This window comes from Crocodylus siamensis, chromosome 15 (genome assembly GCF_052110815.1).
Source record: "Crocodylus siamensis isolate JL-2025a chromosome 15, ASM5211081v1, whole genome shotgun sequence".
NCBI classification, from domain to species: Eukaryota; Metazoa; Chordata; order Crocodylia; family Crocodylidae; genus Crocodylus; species Crocodylus siamensis.
This window is the reverse complement of record NC_143409.1, coordinates 39,522,508-39,540,543: the sequence shown is the minus strand read 5'-3', so window position 1 is coordinate 39,540,543 and position 18,036 is coordinate 39,522,508. Positions and strand designations below refer to the sequence as shown.

At 44.0% G+C, this 18,036-nt stretch overlaps 1 protein-coding gene across 2 annotated transcripts in view; it reads left to right on the top strand.

Moving 5' to 3' along the window:
• Positions 1–18,036, top strand: part of ZNF592 (zinc finger protein 592) — a 73,212-nt gene that overhangs the window by 37,253 nt on the left and 17,923 nt on the right. For both annotated transcript variants that reach the window (XM_090028687.1, XM_090028688.1), the window contains exons 4-6: positions 7,728–7,904; positions 8,841–9,000; positions 15,216–15,491. In XM_090028687.1, coding sequence (XP_089884813.1) covers positions 7,728–7,904; positions 8,841–9,000; positions 15,216–15,491 — 613 coding nt within the window. The remainder of the gene's footprint in view (positions 1–7,727; positions 7,905–8,840; positions 9,001–15,215; positions 15,492–18,036) is intronic.

Here is an 18,036-nt window from a genome sequence, read left to right as displayed (position 1 = left end):
GCACTTGTACCAGGAGAAGCCCCATGCGGGACTCCACAAGGGACTGGAGTGGGGAAGGCAGCCGGCTCCAGCACAGGGCTTCCCCTGGTGCAAGTGTGGGAGCTTCAGGCACGCAGCGTGGAGCCCCCATGAGAGGTAGCTGGGCAGGCTGTGCTCCTTGACCTCGCACACAGCATTGGTTGAAGCCACGCCCCACTGGGTGCCAGCGCCTGTGCTGGGCATGAGCACCCTGAGCACCCCCACCACTCCTGCTGCCAGCACCAGGGTCTGTGTGCCATGTAGGAGAGTGTGGAGGGGGTCCCCACAACCCCTACCCTCCCTCTCACCCACACCCTGCCCAGCCAAGTTCTGTGTTTCTGCCACCGCCCTGGGCGTGGGCTCTGCACTGCTCTCCGCACTTCCTCCCAGCTGCAGCTCCACTGCCCCGGCCCCGGCCCCGGCCCCAGCCCCTGCCCTCGCTGTTTCCCTACCTGCTGCCTGGAGCAAGCTGGACTCTGGGGAAGCCAAGCAGGTTCCCACGGGGGCGGCTAAAGCAGGGGTAGCAGCAGACCCACCTGGAAGCCGTGTGCTGGTGGGGCTGGGCCCTTCAGCCCACCAGGGTGGGAGCAAGATGCAATAGGGTATGTTGAGGGGGGTTTGTATATGTGTGGATGCCTCACTCCCACCCTCCTGGGCAGAAGGGCTGGGCAGGGCACAATTCATTGGTGCGTGCTGTGGGCGAGATGAAAGCAACTGGCAGGCTAGATCCAGCCTACGGGCCATATTTTGCCTGCTCCTGCGTCAGCCCTAGCTTAAGCTAGCTAACCAAATCGCCCAACTGACAGCACAGCCAAACCCCCAGTTTGCTTTCATATTTGTGCGGTGAGTGGTTCATGTTGGAACCAAAAATACATCATCTGTGTCAGCTCAAAGGTCCCCCCTCGCTAGGAGACTTCTTAGGACCCTCCTTCTGAAACGTCCCTCCCCACTAGGAGACTAGCAGACTTCTGACTGTTTTTTAGCCCCTTTGTGCTTGAGGAACACTGGAAATAATTTTGCTTTGTAAGATTTAGGGTCTCTAGCAAAATACATGTTTTCTATGGCAAGATGGACTTAACTTCTGTGACAAGATCCATAAATTCTGCAGCAGTCTTAAAATTCTACACAGCTATCCAACAGATCTATAAAACAGATATTTTTTTATTGAGCTAACTGTAAAAATAAATAGCACATTCATTCCATTCTTCTATTGCTTGTTTTGGTATGCAATTCAGTATATTTTACACTGTCCCCACACTCTTATTTTTCAGCAGCATGCCCTCTTCCCATTTTCAGAGTTAAGAACTTATTAAGATCAATGGGGGGCAGTTCCTACCCTCAGAGCCATTGTTTTGGGCTATCTGCAAATTAAGGCAGATACCATTCTACTGATTTCCCGCAGACAACACTAGAAATTCTTGAAGCCAGGAGGGCTAGGGACATTTTTTTACATTTAAGCTGAGATTCTAAACCATAGGTTTATGTCAAAGGGTGAACTGCATTGCAAGTGTCATGGCCACAGAATCACAGAATATACAGGGCACTGAGATACCATATTTACTCAATTCTAAGAGGATATTTATATTTTTAACCATTTAAAATGTGGGGGAAGCCCTTTGTCTTAGAATTGAGTACACGGACGATGTGTGGGGGAGGGCTGGGCAAGGGGCTGCTGTGGCTTGGGCTCCACCCTCACCCCCACCCCCACCTGGGATTGGGGCCATAGTTGCAGCTGCTGCCTGTCTCCAGCCTCTGAACCCTGCCCTCCCTCCTGTAACCTCTTTTCCCCATTTCTACCCCTCACCATGCAGCCTTTGCTCCCCCACCTGCCCCTCTTCACATCCCCTCCATCCCTATCCCCCTCCCCACTTACTCTTGCTCCCTGCACACTGCAGTCTAGGGCAATGAGTATGGCCCCAGCTCAGTCTACAGCAGCAGCATGCAGCCTGCACAGCTGCTGTAGGGGCTGCACTCCATTCCCCAGGCTAGAATGGGGCAGAGACTGCCAGTGTGGAGCAAAGCTAAGGAGACAGGCAGCAGGGAGCAAAGGCTGGGGTAAAAGAGGGATCCAGAGGCTGGGGGGGACGGGGAGCAGAGGCTTCAGGGTGGCAGGCATGAGTGGGGTTAAGCTGCTTGGCCTCCCCACACTACCTGCTTCCCCACTGCCTGCCCCCCTGCAGCAGTGGGAGGGATGAGTTAAAGATAATTATAATAATAATTAGGTTCTATACATGGAAAATTATAACAAATTTATAATTTACTAAATTTATTGAATTTAATTATTGGGGAGTCGTCCTCAATTCATGCTCATCTTAGATTTCAGTAAAGGTAGTCATATGTTTCTTAAATTAGGTAAAAAGAAAGTTGTTAGCATCTTTCATGTGATTGCAAACTTGAACAAATCTGGTTAACACGTTGCACGTTACTTCACTCTTTCAGTTCTCCTTTTTAGCATTTTGGAATACTTTCACTGCACAAGAGCAGTACAACTCTGCCTTCTGTCATAGGCCCTATTGTAATGCCTTTGTTTTGCATCATCAGGGACTCTCATATTCAAGGGTGAAGAGGTTTTATCATTCATCAGTATTTGTGTCAAAGGAGGATCTTCATAAAACGACAGCTACTTTCATAAATGGCAAGATCATTATTTAAGTTCTCAGCTGCCTGAGATAGAAGGGCAGCGATGGAGTGAGCTGCATGAAATCAGGCACCACAGCTTTAATGTTGGTGTAGAGCAGGAGTGTCAAACTCACCTCCTGCTCTGGGCCAGATCTGGATCCTGGGGCTTTTTGTGGGTTGTATCCAGTCTGGGGCATGGAGTGGTTTGGTGGCTGCAGCTCAGGCTCCTGCCCTGTGCATGCAGTGGTGGCAGCAGCAGCAGCAACAGCCCCAGCTTCTGCTGCATGCCTCATGGTAGAGACTGCTTCTGCTGCTGCCATGTGCCTTGTGCTATGACAGCAGTGTGCATGGTGGTGACACCTCTGGTTCTGTCTCTGTCTCTGGCATGCAGCGCATGCCAATGGCAGGCCATTGGCTGAGAAGGTAGGACCACTTTGGTGGTGGTGACAGGCGAAATGGTGGGGGAGCATCTGAGGCTGTATCAGCCCTCATTTGACTTAGTGCTGCCAATTGCCATGTCAAGCAGGGACCAAGAGCCCCAGATTCTGCAGTGGCCCATTCACTGTGGCCCTACCCTGCAACTTTTGGTAGTCCACTGGTAGCCCAGTAGGCTTGATAGAGGGGTTCCATGCTCCAGATCTGGCCTGTAGGCCACATGTGTGACACCCTTGGTGTAGAGTGCTCCTGCTTCTCCCCCATTTGGCAAGAATTCAGTTGTTAGTATTCCTGTTTCTCAGCGTGTGCTGCCCATCCATCAGTGGGAAGTACAGGAGCAAAGAAGAGAAGGCATCCTGGAGCTGTTGTGCTTCATCTGATGTGAGTTTTGTTGCACTGAACCAAAATTTCATCAGAATTCCCTCGCTGCCTGGTTTCCTGCCATTCCCTATCCCCAACATGGGAGCTGCCACAGTATGCTATAGCCCCACACTGTGGATACCCCCACTCCTTGGCTTTGGTACTCTTCAGCTAGAGGAGCCTCTGATTCCAAGTTTGTGTTTGTATTATAGTGAGGGACCTTCGACAGAAAACAGGTTTTTGTGGAAGTGTCTAGCTGGCTAAAGGCAAAGAGAGACCCTAATAGATCTGTCAGTGCCACTGTCTCCTCTTTTGTATTGGGAACTATAGCAAAGGATGGTTATTGTTATGTATTATTTCTATGGTGCCTGAGAACCCGAGTCTTAAACCAGGGCTGTGCTAGGCGCTCTACACACCACACACATAACCCTCCCCATTTTCTGTCTCCATTGAGCTTACATACAAAAGACAATAGATGGGTACAGAGCAACAGGAGCACAAAGAGACAAAAGACAGCTGTTCAGTGAGAAAAGTACTAGCTGTAGAAGCCAGCAGCCTGAGGGCTGTCGTACACCAGCAGCCTTCCTGTTTTACTGGAAAGGAGTGTATTTGACAGAACAAGAGACAGTTTCACAAGCTCCTGAGTGGGCTATTTTCATGAATTAAGGATGGGAAGGGACCTCTCCCATCATCAGTTGTAGTTTCCAGCTATCACGGGCACCCACATCCATAAAACAAGCAAGCTCCATCTTCTGAGCATTAAAATTTTTTTTTACCCTGCTGCTGTTATTGAGAAGCTGTTCCAGAACCTGACTGTTCTGTGGGTTAGAAACCCTCTCCTGATTTCCAGGCCAAATTTACTCATAGATACTTTATAACCACTTGCCGCTGTGCTAACCTTAACTATCTTTTCCTTCCCTTTTATTTATCACCCACTAGATTTATAGTAACCAGGCATATCCCTGTTCCGCATTCATTTTGCTGACAAATCCAAGCTCTTCTAGCATCTCCTCAAATAATAGATTCTCTTTTCCAGCTAATACTGGTAGACCTTCTCTGTACCTATGCATTTGGATTAATTTTTCTTAAATATGCTTGACCACAATTAGACATAGTATTTCAAATGAGGTCTTATCAGTGCCTTCTGCCATCTCTTGGAAATTCATTGTGACAGTTCTCCTGCAATCAGGTATTACACCCAAATCCTTCTTTTTCTTAGTTGCTTCCATGTGAGGTCCCAGTTTAAGATTTGTTACTGGTCTCCTAGAACATGACCTTATGTTTTGTGCTGTGGAACTCCATCTCACTTCTGTTGGTCCAGTTTGCAAGGTCATCCAGTTCTTCCTGTATAATATCCTGCTTCTCCTCTGTACTAATGATACCTCTGAATTTAGACGCATGCAAATTTCATCAGTAGACTCCAGTTTTTGTGCCAAGGTCATTCATGAAAGTATAGTACAGGATTGATCCCATGACTGATCTTGACAACCCACTGCTTTCTCCCCTTTACCTAATACTTCCTCCACTTTACAGTTCCTCTACCAATCTCCATCTTCTCCAGTTTAACTAATAATTTCTCATGTGACATTATATCAAACGCTTTCCTGAAGTCTGGAATATAAGACCTACTGTGTTTACTTGGTCTAGAAATCGCTTGTCAAGATCTCAAGTGAATCAGCAAGAGCTACCTTTGCTAAACTTGTTGTATTTTATACTATTTTCCATTTTTCTGCACAACTTTTAAGAATTCTTTCCTTCCAAATTTGTTCCAAAGTACTATGTACTACTGAGCTTGAACTATTGGACCTGTAGAGTTGTCCTTTGTTTCAGTCTTAAATGTGGTACTACATCTGCTATTTTCTAGTTATATGGTACCATCTCTGATTAGATAGATTAACTGAAAGCATGTACTATCAGACCTGCAAGTTTGTATATCAGTTCTTTCCACATCTTACCCTGGGGGTTGACAGCAGGTCCCCAGCACCATCTCAATGTAATCTTTTTACCATCCTCCCCAAACATGAAGCTCCTGTTTCATGAAAAGAGCAGCTATAATGTCAGAGATTGTTTCTGCAAGCAACAAAGCTGCGAAATACACTGAGACACTATTAATTAGCATTGACCTACACAGAACATACTTCGCAAACAACCTTAAGCCATAAACTTGTTTCCTAGAACAGGGAAACAGGTTGGGATGATGGACTACTTGGATGTTTTGTTTGTGAAGATAGGAGTTGGGAACATCTCCAAATTGCTGGAGGACTGGCATCAAGCCTGTGACAGCATTTGTGCCAATGGTATGAGGTGAGGAGGAGAGGGCGTGTATTTGATAGATAGCTTAACTTTTCATCTCATTGTTTTTGAGGCTTTGGGCTAGGTGTTATAATGCATACTGCAGTCTTGACTGATATACAATGTAACGTGCTCGTGTGTTTGGATAAGCAAAGAGTAGTTTGGAAAAAAAATGAAGGACTGATTAAGTTGAAACTGTCACTTGCCAGCAGTCGGCCTCTGAATGGGAATAGTATTTCTGAGCTCCCTTTAAACTGAATTGGAAGGAGAGGCCAAGTGGGGGAAATGCTAAAAGTATGAGGCATAGTGGTCCCCAGCATTCATTCCTTTAGTTTCAAGTGAGAAGAAAGCCGTATGTCTACAGATGGGTAGGTTAAACCCCACCCTTGGAATCCTCTCTTCTCTTCCCAGCAGGCACTTGCCTGCCCATTCTCCATAAATCATTCCTTCCCTTTGCGTCTTCGTTTGTGTTGCTTATCTCTAACCCATTGCCATTTGTCTTCGTATCTCTGGTACAGTGTTAGAGAGGCATTCTGACCAGGGACGTATACTGAGGGGCTGTGACCTCCCAGCTGGAAATCATATTAATCTTCATTGTTGCTGTATCACATTGTGTAGTTTGCAGGCATTGTGAACACCCCTTCATTTCTCTTGGCATTTCAGTTTTCCAGATTTTTTTTTTTTACTTATTGAAAAACTGTGTTTGGGATGATTTTTTCACAAATATATTAGCTGCACTTTTTTCTGCCCTGAACCTTGTATTGTTTCTTGCTCATGTTTTTAACCTCTTGATGCAAGATGGATATTAACTAATTACTGAACAGTTAACCAATTGAACCCCAATCAAATTTATGTCTTTATTAAGTGATTTATTAAATGATGAGGAGACTGTTTATAGACAACCCAAATAGACGTAGTTAACATAATACTAATAATATAGCTCTAACCCAATAGAGAGGAGCAGATACAAGACGCATGTTCCTGGAAAGCCTCCCTATTGTTTTCCTCTTGGCATTACAAAACACAGTAGTGGTGCATCAAGACCCCATTTTCCCTTCTGAAAGCCTCTCTGGGAGGGGCTAACTTTTACTGGGGAGGTGTTGCAAGATAAAAGGCTGGAAATTTTCAGAAACATCTTTGTTTCTGAGACCTTTAAGAACCAGACTAAGCCAGTTTCTCAGTGATCCTTGCCAGATGTCAAGAAAGATTTAATGTTACAAGAAAGTCTGGTTTGTTAAAAAGGGAGTCTTCCTTATCTCTGATATGCACCTGACTCAACATTTAACTGCAGCTCTTTAACTTGCATAGTGCCTGCTGGCCTATACATTTGCTCTCTCTTGCTCTTCACACTGGACATGCCCTACACCAGTAATATTCAGTAGTTTATTAGCACCCAAATTCAGCAGTTCCTAAACTAAGGGGTGTGCCCCCTCCCTACCCGTTATGAGTAGGGCAACAACAACCTTACTGAAAGTCAGTGGTAGCATTGCAGTTTTGAGCCAACTGGAAGAAGGGATTATTAGCTCAGAAGCAAGGTTACATGTGCAAAAAGATTGGGAATAGTCTTCCTTAAGAGTAGCAGCAAAGGTTTTTTGGAAAAAGGTTGGTTACATGAGCCTTGGCAGTGACAAATGTAGCAATTCATAACCTACCTGTAAATACAGTAATGGAATTCACTAAATTATATTAATATGATTAAAACTAAATGGCAACATACGTGCAACTGGCGTGGTTTATAAATAAGCATGCTGACACTCCCCAGGCTACTTTTCTGTTGTTTATCTCTGTCAGTGGCATTCGACATTCTCTAGCTTGTGTCTCATCTGTGAACTCCAGTAACGCACCACTTACAGACTTTTTGCAAGTCATTAATAAACGCATTAGATGGGAACTGAGCTAATCCTGAATCCTGTGGTTTATAACTGTGTTTGCTTTTGGGAGCCACGGAGGAGCTGTGCCTTGTATTAGTCTTCTAATTCCAATTCTTTTCCTCTGCCCTCCAGGTGTATCCACTGTGGAGTTGTCTTCACAACGCTTGCAATGCTGAAAGTGCACATTCATGAGAAACACTGCGAAGTCTTCCACAAGTGTTCTTTTTGTCCAATGGCCTTCAAGTCTGCAGACACCACTGCTGCTCACATCACTAGCCAGCACCCAACAGAGTCTCACAAGACTACTCAGTAAGTACCATTACACAGAGGCCTAAGGAAGTTGTGATATTGAAAAGCTTGCCTATGTGTATTCCAGCCATACAGTTGGTCCAATATCATTCACAAGAATACTTGCCGTTCGCATCTCCTGGACCATCTGGGCAATGTCACCCCACACTACCATTACATATTGACTCACTCTGTTTGGCAAATTGCAAACAATCTGTCTGCCACTGTTTGAGTGGAACTTTCCCTTGCCTGCTGCAAGGACTCTTTCCTCCCTAGAAGGTCTGCCTTTACATATCCCTCATGAGGAGGAGTTAAAACTACTGATGCTTTTGTTGCTAGTAGTGGCCTAGTTCCTATTGGATCCTGCTCCCCTGGCCCAAACTGGGGATTTTCCTTCCTGGGCCCTTTCTCCGGTCTAGGAGTGAACTGAGCTGTAGAAAGAAATCTAGCATGGATGAATGTGTCATCTACTGAGAGGAGGCTGCACTGCAGCTGCCGTGTTTTTCATTCCCAAGATAGGCAACAAGTTACGCTAAGTGCAAATGCTGCAGAAAGAGACCGGAGAGATTTTCCTGTGTGCACTACTCTGTAATCTTCCCTCCAACCAGCGCTGAAAGTGCATGTGTGTTGGGGGGGGTTCTCTGAATATTTTTCTTCTGCCGATCTGTGCCTACCCTATCTACCTAGGCATGTGGATAAGGGGCTTAAAGGAACTTATGTTTTAGAAAGCTCAAGTCTATGCCTGAGACATTCCATTTCTCTACCTAGTTCCTTCAAATGGTTCTGTGCTCTGTACAGCATGTTGGGAGCATCGCCCAGGAATGTGGCTATGTATAGGTAATACATTGGAAGAACTCCATTTACTGGGAAGTAACTGCTGTTCTCAAGGCTAACTTAGTGAGATTTCTTGTAACCAGTGTCTTGCAATTTTGATTTGGTTTAATTGCATTGTTCTAGGGTGATCTACAAATGCTCATGTGAGACTGTCTTCAACAAGAAACGATTGCTGCAGGAGCACTTCCAGCAGAATGCCAACAAACTGTTGGTGGGAGTATTTAAGTGTCCACAGTGTCAGTTGGTGTATATGCAGAAACAGCAGTTAATGCAGCATGTCAAGGTAGGTGGTAGAAGTTGACTTAATGATAACACAGAACCCTGCTTGCCTTGTGCATTTGTACGCAGCCCTGGTGGCAAAAGATATGTTGGAGGCTTTGTTTCTTGCCAGGGGCAGCTGATGAAAAATAAAGTGGAACTACACAAGTTTCATAATGCTGTAATAATAAATATTGTTTTATTACAAAAACATACTACCATGAAACAGATTTCAGCTCTGGTGACATTTCCCAGGGAACAAGGAAGCGATCACCTCATCTGTAGTTTACTCAATTTTTTGACAAAAGCCGTTTAAAAAACAACAGCCCTAAAACATGGGGGTTTTTGATTGGCAGCTGTTTGTATTGAGGGAAACAGAATGCAAATATTTTCATTGCTGCATATATAACTGGAAGAGGAAAGCTGAGGGCAGAATGAAAACTGTGAAACATAGTCTACTTAGAAACAGTTCTGCTCCTACTAGTATTTCTTATTTATTGTGATTATTTCCCTTGTACTTTATATTAAAATAAATATGTGCATAGAACCGGAGATTTGTTTCCTCAAATAATGTATTCTCTTTAACAGTGTACACAGTCTCCAGACTGAAAATGGTCCCTGCACTTAGCTGGAATATGCAATTATTCAGACTTAATATAAACAGGACTTAAGTTCCTCATGCTGGCTTTGCTAGGATATTTCAGGGCTATGAATAACCTTGAAAATGAGGAGAGGTAATCAGTTTGGGGGTTGCTCATACCACAGTGCTGTCCATGCTTATTAAGTACAGAGTCCTATGGGGCTGTGGTATTAGCAGCTGCAAAACTGACTGGCTTCTCTCATTTTCAAGGCTTCTAACAACAACCTTGAGTCAGATGCTTCCCCTTCACTCTTTCTGGAGCAGCAAAGCCAAGTACAATTAGTTACAAAGTAGATGCCTACAGTTCCACTTACTATGCAGTTTAACCAGGGTACAGTTAAGTTACGAAGTAGACAGTGGGCTTAAAGGTGTTCAAGTGGTTTATACATCCAGTCTGCAGAAAAAGGGAGTTTTGTTATACCGGAAGCAGCTGGCAACAACCTGAGACTGGCAGCATATTTTGTGAAACAATCACTTATCTGGTATGCATGTAAGTGGATGTCTTCTGTTGCTTCTTGTTAATTTTGCAGTATTGGTATAAATTCCTTCCTAATCTGTACAGTAGGTAGAGTAGGGGAGGTGGTAGGGAGGGGAAGGGAGAAGGGAATTTAATTTTACTGTTTTGCCGTTACAAGCTCAAGGAAAAAAATCCTTTTGTTTTCCCCTCCAAATTTCAGGGCTTTCTTTGAAAAACCTGAAGTAAGCATTTTTATTGACTGTGCACTGAAGATTTTTTTTCAATAAACTGAAGATTTTTTACAGAAAAGATATTTTTTTGACAAAAATTTATGAGTCAGCACAAAGGTATTTCCATCCCTAGAAGCTTTCACTGTATTTTTTTAATCTGCTCACAGAAGCCTTCTGTTACACTGGGAAATAGGAGGTTTGATTACTCCCATTTTAGATGCTTAAATAGGAATAATGGTGGTGTTCAGAAAATTACCTTGCTACAGGCTTTGGATCTTTGATCTTCTTGCAACTGAATCCTAAAACCTGACCTGACATTGTTTTAAAAAATCATTCTAAATGTACACACCACTCATTCTATTGAGGGATCCTGTGAAGTCATATTGTCACTGACATCCCAGTACTCTCACAGCCACTATTTGTAACGAACAGTCCTTTATGCCAATACCCTATAGCTTTCCAGGTAGCCTTCACCATGGACAAATGTAGGATTTTGAGAAGTGAGTGCAAATGTTTTGATATATCATTCCACATGGCACAGCACATTTTTGTTCAGTTAAAGAGAAACTGGATGCTTTACTAATAGGCTAAGGGGATGGCAGTATATTATTCAGTTTAAGATCAAAGCAAAAATAAATATAACTTTTTGGATTGTGCACTAATTTGCTAGATTACATATAAAATTTAAAAAATGCAACAAACTAAGCAAAAAAATTATCAAAAGCTATTTTGTCATTAGTCCTGTAGTCACTATAGTTAAATGCCCATCACTTATTCAGATTCATAATACAAAATCTAGTCTTCTTGAGAGTCTTGATAGTGCTTCCAGTACTTCACTGTCAGTCATTTCTACACCTGTGTTAATATCACCTCACATGAGTTAAGGTTTTATCTAGAGCTGATAACGAGCTATGAAGTCAATAGACTGCTGCAGCACTGCTTGAATGGAAGTACGTGCCTTTCGCACACAGCTGATTTTAAAATGTCACTATAGTAGGAATCAATAGTGGGTGTAACTGCACCTCTCCCCTCCCCACCCTTTTGATCCACCCCTGGTCTTCCCTGTTGTTTATGGAAGTTAAATTACACTAAGAAATATGTACTTGCATCTTATATTTTGCTATTACTCTAGTGTGGGAATGTTAGCACATCACAATGTGCAAAACCAGCAGTGCCCAAATGGAAGGTCATCTTGAACATTCCCGTATTTTCCAGTATAACAGGTTGTGAAATTGTGAACAAAGTGTTCACTTACTTCTGCTTTTATTTATAATAAAAGTGTACTGCCATAGGATTAATTTTGAAGTCATTTTTCCTTGTTCGAGTTTAGAGCCATGTCTCAGAAGGCAAAGAATGAATAAACTTTCAGTAGTTATGATTTGGCATTCATTTGAAAATCTCAGAAACCTTTGTTTGGCACTGAGTTAGCACTTAAAGTGGCCCTTGGAGGTAGATAAATATTAGTCTCCCCAGTTTTCAGTTGGGAAAATAGAAATGTCAGAAAAACTAAGGCTGAGATTTTCAAAAGGCACCCATCTCCCATTGGCTTCTTTAAAAATTCCAGCCCAGCTGATGTGTGTAGCAGAGCTTGCAAATAATACTCAAACGTCCACAGGTCTTTAGTTTTACACACTGGGGCATGTTTTGTCATTAATGGCTTTACCAACCTTCAGTGAAACTTTAGAATTGAATTGACCAGGGTTTTTAGTTGTGTTAAACTGACATGAGTGAAAAACACACTGTTTTTGCCTATCAAAGCAGAACCCCCTGAGATCAATATAGAAGCTGCATGGTCTGTTCCTGTGTTCAAGATAAGGTAATCTATTCTAGAAGACAGTTTTCTAGGAGAGGTGGTACTGCTGATCAGACAGTGGGATCCATTTTGATAGTATTTGTGTGTGTTTGAGTTGTTGAAGCACAAGCTTGGGAGTTAAGAGATCTAGGTTCTGCTGTTCACTCTACTGTCAAAGTTGCTTCACTTCTCTGCGCCTCAATTTCCTTCTGTTAAAACTGATCTGAGGACAGGGACTTCCCTAACAGCTTGGTGAGGATTGATTTATTTATGCCTGTAAACTGCTTTGAGATCTTCAAACAGGGAGATGAATATAGACAGTATCTCCAAGGGTGTGGAGTTTGTCCATCACGCACACCATCTGAAACAAGCAAGAGGCTCGGCCTTCTCAAGTGAGGAGCAAGCCTGTTTTAGAGGTCATGTTTTGTGTCTTATTATGAAAACATAAAGGAAAAATTCCTGTCTCCTTTCTTTATTACAGCCTTTACTCTTAATAATTCCTGGGAAAATTTAAGCATCTGAATTATCCCTGTGTGCATAGATACTATTACAGTCCCTGTGGGGCTGTCTTTGGGACTTATTGGCAAGTGACTTGTTTTATTTGGCCTTCTTTTTACCACAGCTTTTAAGCTGTAGGTTATTTTCTTTGTCCTCCATTTTGATTATGAAAGTAGTTTGTTTGCTGTTCTGGGACATTGGGTCCAATTGTGTTGTAATTCTATGGACTATCTTGGAAGCCTGGCAGCATGCATCCAGCAGCGACTTGGTTTCTGCCTTTGGTTTGTTCAGTGTGCAGAGAACATTATTGCATTTATTTTGAACTCTGAAAAGAGAAGTCTCTCCAGTTGTGGAGTTCCCAGCTGTGGCAGCAAACTTTGTCTTTTTAAACCATTACGCTAAAGTATATTGAAATAGAATACTGTATTTACCTAAATACAAGGAGAGGTGCCCCGCCCCCATTAGCATGGGGGGAAAAAAGCCCATTGTCTTAAAATCACGTACAAGGAAATGTCACTAAATACATTGGCTATCATTAAGCTGCTGCCAAAAGAAACATGTGCTTAACCATGGAAACCAGTTATAAAGGTGATTAAATACAGCCAACACATGACTATAAAATACATGGCCCATATTGGGCAAATGTAGGAACCTTCTACAAAAATAGATTCATAAAGCCAATCTGAGTAAGATTATGATATTGCTCATTTAGCGCAGTCTCCCTTATCATTGACTTTTTTCCAAGTCATGGTGAGCCACTACATTGCATATGTTTTGACTTCCTCTCTTCACTCCCACAGCTAACCTGCATCTTTCTTTCCCATTTCCAATGTTCCTGTTTTTTCACCAGCCTTAAAGGCCTGGAAGACATTGAAACAGGGCCCCAAATAGCTCACCCAGAATCCCTCTGTCACACCCTCTCTTAGCTGGGCACATGTGATTAGTGTAGTCCTGCCCTCCATGAGGTGAAGCTGGAGCAGGTTGACCTGCACCTTATCTGCATGTAAATTTTTGGAGTGTCCCAGGACTCATGACAAGAACTCCTAGTTCTAGTCACAAGTGAAGTGGTAATTAGCATGTGGATCCTTTATAGGGAGTATGTGGAATACACATACCTACTGAGCAGTGCTGAGGGTCACCATGGCTTGAAATGCCATTGATTCTGGTGGGGTCCATACAACTAAGTGTATGGGCACTGTATGTTCATTGCTATAGTCATGTTTAATTTCAAGGTTATTGTCTTACTTATCTGGCAGTGGAAATACCATGACCACCAACGTGGTTTTCCTACTGGCTGGGGAAAACTATAAATGTGGCAGGGGGTAGTACCCTGACCAAGGTAAGGCATAGTTAACGTTCTACTTTCTCTTTCATTGGGAAGATCTTGGCTATATGCTGACTTTATGGAAATGGGAGACTTCTCCCTAGCTTGCTTCTGTGGCCATACAGCTGAGGGCAAGTGAAACTCAGGGACATCTGAACCCCATTGCCTTTAGGCTTGGGCCTGCATGTAGGATGCCTGCCAAAGGATTTGGAAACATCTGAAGCTCCAGGCTGGGATGGAGGATGCTTCCTAGCAGCAGGGCCACATATGGTTCTTGAATGACTCACACAGATTTGGAATTGATTTGGCTGATTTGACTTTGGACACAAAAAAATTCCTTAAAAAATGGTTATTGTTTTCAAATTGCTTTTTGGCCTCTTGTGGGATATTATCAAGTGTAGGGAGTATCTGAAGTCCTGGACCAAAGATTCTAGGATGGAGGATGCTTGCCTGTAATATTTAGGGGCATCTGAACCCCAAGACCTCTAGACTTGGGCCTGCATGTAAGATGCCTGCCAGTGGATTTGGGAGTATCTGAATGTGCAGAATGAGAGGTTTGGGATGGAGATCGTTCGCGGGTTGTGGCTCTGTACATGGTATTTAGAATGATTGAGTTCCACTTGCTCAATTGATATGATTTTTGGAATGATTGATTTCTGCTCAATTGATCTGATCTGGAACTGATTTGGCTAATATGATCTGGAACATGAAATATATTATTTTAAAAAAAAAAGGTTATTATTTTCAAATTTGATTCTCTCTGTGCGCTCAGGGATAGCTGGATTTGACAGTAAGGACTGGGAAAGGTTTGCCAAGGGAAAAAGGTGAGGGGAAGCAGAGAGCAAAAGGGCTGCCTGGCCTGGGAAGGGTCAAATTCAAGGCAAACCTCTAATGATTAGATTCCATACCTGTAAAATTATTTAAAAAATTATAATTTTTCCAAATCTAGAATCCAGTGATTGGGAGGTTGTCTTATATTTGAGTATATATGGTAGCACCAGAGCCAAAAACCATGCTTCCGAAATACTGGAAATGTACATTTCTCTTCCCTTTTCAACCAGTGATCCCAAACACTCACTGAAAATGTTATGCCTGTACCACTAAGGAAATGCCATTGTAATACAGACATTTTATGGTGGGAACCTTATATATTTTTTTAAATATTTTTTGCCCAGGAAAGCTTTCTAGCCTTTTCAAATATGTGTTGGGGGGAGGGAGGGGGAGGGAGAGGGAGAGGAGTGACATGTTGCTTGAATTATATTTGACAGCTGATGCTCATTTTTTATTATTCCAACTCAGAGTGTTCATGGAGTCCCCCAAAATCCAGAGGAGCTCTCTAATCTTCGACAGAAATCTGAGACAACATCCAGCAACCAAGTTCGTACACCACCAAAGGAACAGACAATAGCCAATGGTACTTCCCATGCCTCCTTGCCAAGGAAGGACACAAGAAGGCAACACAACCCAGAATCAAAGCCCAAGTTGAGAAAAACTGGTTGGACTTGTAGGGAATGTTCACAGTGGATCCCTGATCGGGAAGCCTATGTGTCCCATATGAAGAAAAGCCATGGAAAGGTAAGCTCTAGATGGAATTGTCATGTTTCTTCCTTTTTTATAAATTTTAGTGATAGAATCTAGTGATCATTAATATTGTGGGGAAATAGCAATGCAGCAAGAATTCATGAGGTCTGTGAGGAAGTGTGAGTAAAGCCAGAAACAAGACCCTTCATGACTGGTTGCAAACATGTTTGGTCTTGAAAAGGATGATCTATACTTTGGTAAGTCACCTTCTCTGCTCCTTCCCCCACTACATGTCATGTCCAATTTCCTCTTCCATAGACTTTGGTAGGTGAAAAGAGAGCTTGCTTCTCCTGAGTTCACTAGTTTGACAGACTCATTGGGTGTGGTTCCAGATTTTTGTGTTGAGTGCTGTTGGATTCCTAAGTAGGGACCAGAACAGCCACCTCCCTGCTGGGCCCCCCTCAGGCCACGGGTTAGCGAGGATTTAGTTAGAGAGCTTCTGGAGGGGTTGGACGTGTTCAGGTCAGCCGGTCCGGATGATCTCCACCCTCGAGTTCTAAAGGAGGACTGGAAGAGGGCCAGTGTGGTTCCCATCTTCAAAAAAGGCAGGAAGGAGGACCCAGGAAACTATAGGCCAGTTAGTCTTACCTCGATCCTAGGCAAGCTGTTTGAGAAAATTATGCTGGCACACATCCCGGAGGGTCCCGGAGGGACCAGCTGGGAACTGAATGCTTAGGGGCAACCAACACGGGTTCATCAGTGGCAGGTCCTGTCAGACCAACCTGGTGGCCTTTTACGATCGGATCACCAGATCATTAGATGCAGGGGTAGCAGTGGATATAATCTTCCTGGACTTCCGGCAGGCTTTTGATACTGTCTCACACCCCGTTCTCATTAAGAAACTGGGGGGCTGTGGTGTAGACACCCACACAGTCAAATGGGTCGCCAACTGGCTGGAGGGCCGCACCCAGAGGGTGGTGGTGGATGGGTCCTTCTCAACCTGGAGGGACGTGGGCAGTGGGGCCCCACAGGGCTCGGTCCTTGGGCCCACACTGTTCAACATCTTCATCAGTGATTTGGACGAGGGGGTAAAAAGCACCCTGTTCAAATTTGCTGATGACACTAAGATGTGGGGGGGACGTGGGCACACTGGAAGGATGCAACAGGCTACAATCAGACCTAGACGGGTTACAAGGGTGGGCGGATGAGAATAGGATGGGTTTCAACACAGACAAGTGCAAGGTGATGCACCTCAAGAGGAACAACCGGCACCATACCTACAGGTTAGGGAACTCCCCTCTTGTCAGCACGGAGACGGAAAAGGATCTGGGGGTCATCATTGGCTCCAAGATGAACATGGGCCGGCAGTGTGGGGAGGCAGTCAGGAAGGCCAACTGCACCTTGTCATGCATCCACAGATGCATCTCGAGCAGGTCCAGAGAGGTGATCCTCCCCCTCTATGCGGCACTGGTCAGGCCGCAGCTGGAGTACTGCATCCAGTTCTGGGTGCCACACTTCAAGAGGGATGTTGACAGCATGGAGAGGGTCCAGAGGAGAGCCACTCGCATGATCAGGGGACAGCAGGGCAGGCCCTATGAGGAGATGCTATGGGACCTGAATCTGTTCAGCCTCCAAAAGAGAAGGCTGAGGGGGGATCTTGTGGCCTGTTATAAACTAGTCAGGGGGGATCAGCAGGCATTGGGGGAGTCACTGTTCCCCCAAGCACCGCCAGGAGTGACCAGGAATAACGGTCACAAGCTGGCAGAGGGTAGGTTTAGGTCAGATATCAGGAGGCGCTACTTCACAGTCAGGGCGGCTAGGGTCTGGAACCAACTTCCAAGAGAAGTGGTGCTGGCTCCTACCCTGGGGGTTTTTAAGAGGAGGTTGGATGAACATCTTGCTGGGGTTGTTTGACCCCAGTATTCTTTCCTGTCATGGCAGGGGGTTGGACTAGATGATCTGCTCAGGTCTCTTCCGACTGTAGAAACTATGGATTAGGTTTGCAGTTTCCCTCAATAGCTGCCAGCAGTATTCACCTAGTATTGCAGTTTAGCTATAATGAAAGCAATTCTGCTCCACAGACCCACTCAATTTAGGACAGGCAGCAACCTGAGTCTATAAAGCTGTTTTGAATGATGTTAGTTAAGGTGGAGAATGACCTCTGTTCATTTACATGTTTAAAATAATGAAGGGAAATGCAATCCCTCTATGTTCTGTTGCACTCTTGTACCTGGCATTGTCTGCTGTTGTCTGTGTAATACTGAGGGATTTCATCATAATGAATGTGTGCAAGACTCAGAGGAAACATTGCAGCAGGAATCATAAATCCAAATATTCTGACTTGCATGTGCCTAAAATCTTGGGTTGCATTGATTAATACTTTTTTGCACTGATTGGGCTTAGCAGGGCTAACGGTCATTGAGAAAATAAGGATCTAATTTTGTGGAAGCCCTACTACTTATACCCTTAGCATCAAGATTTAGTAGTGTGCTAAGTCAATCTTCACTGAAGCCCTGTGAGAAGAGGTCATGGAGATATGGATCATCCTATCTGAGAAATTCAAGAGAAGAAAGATGGGAGCACTGGATTGTCCTTTTGA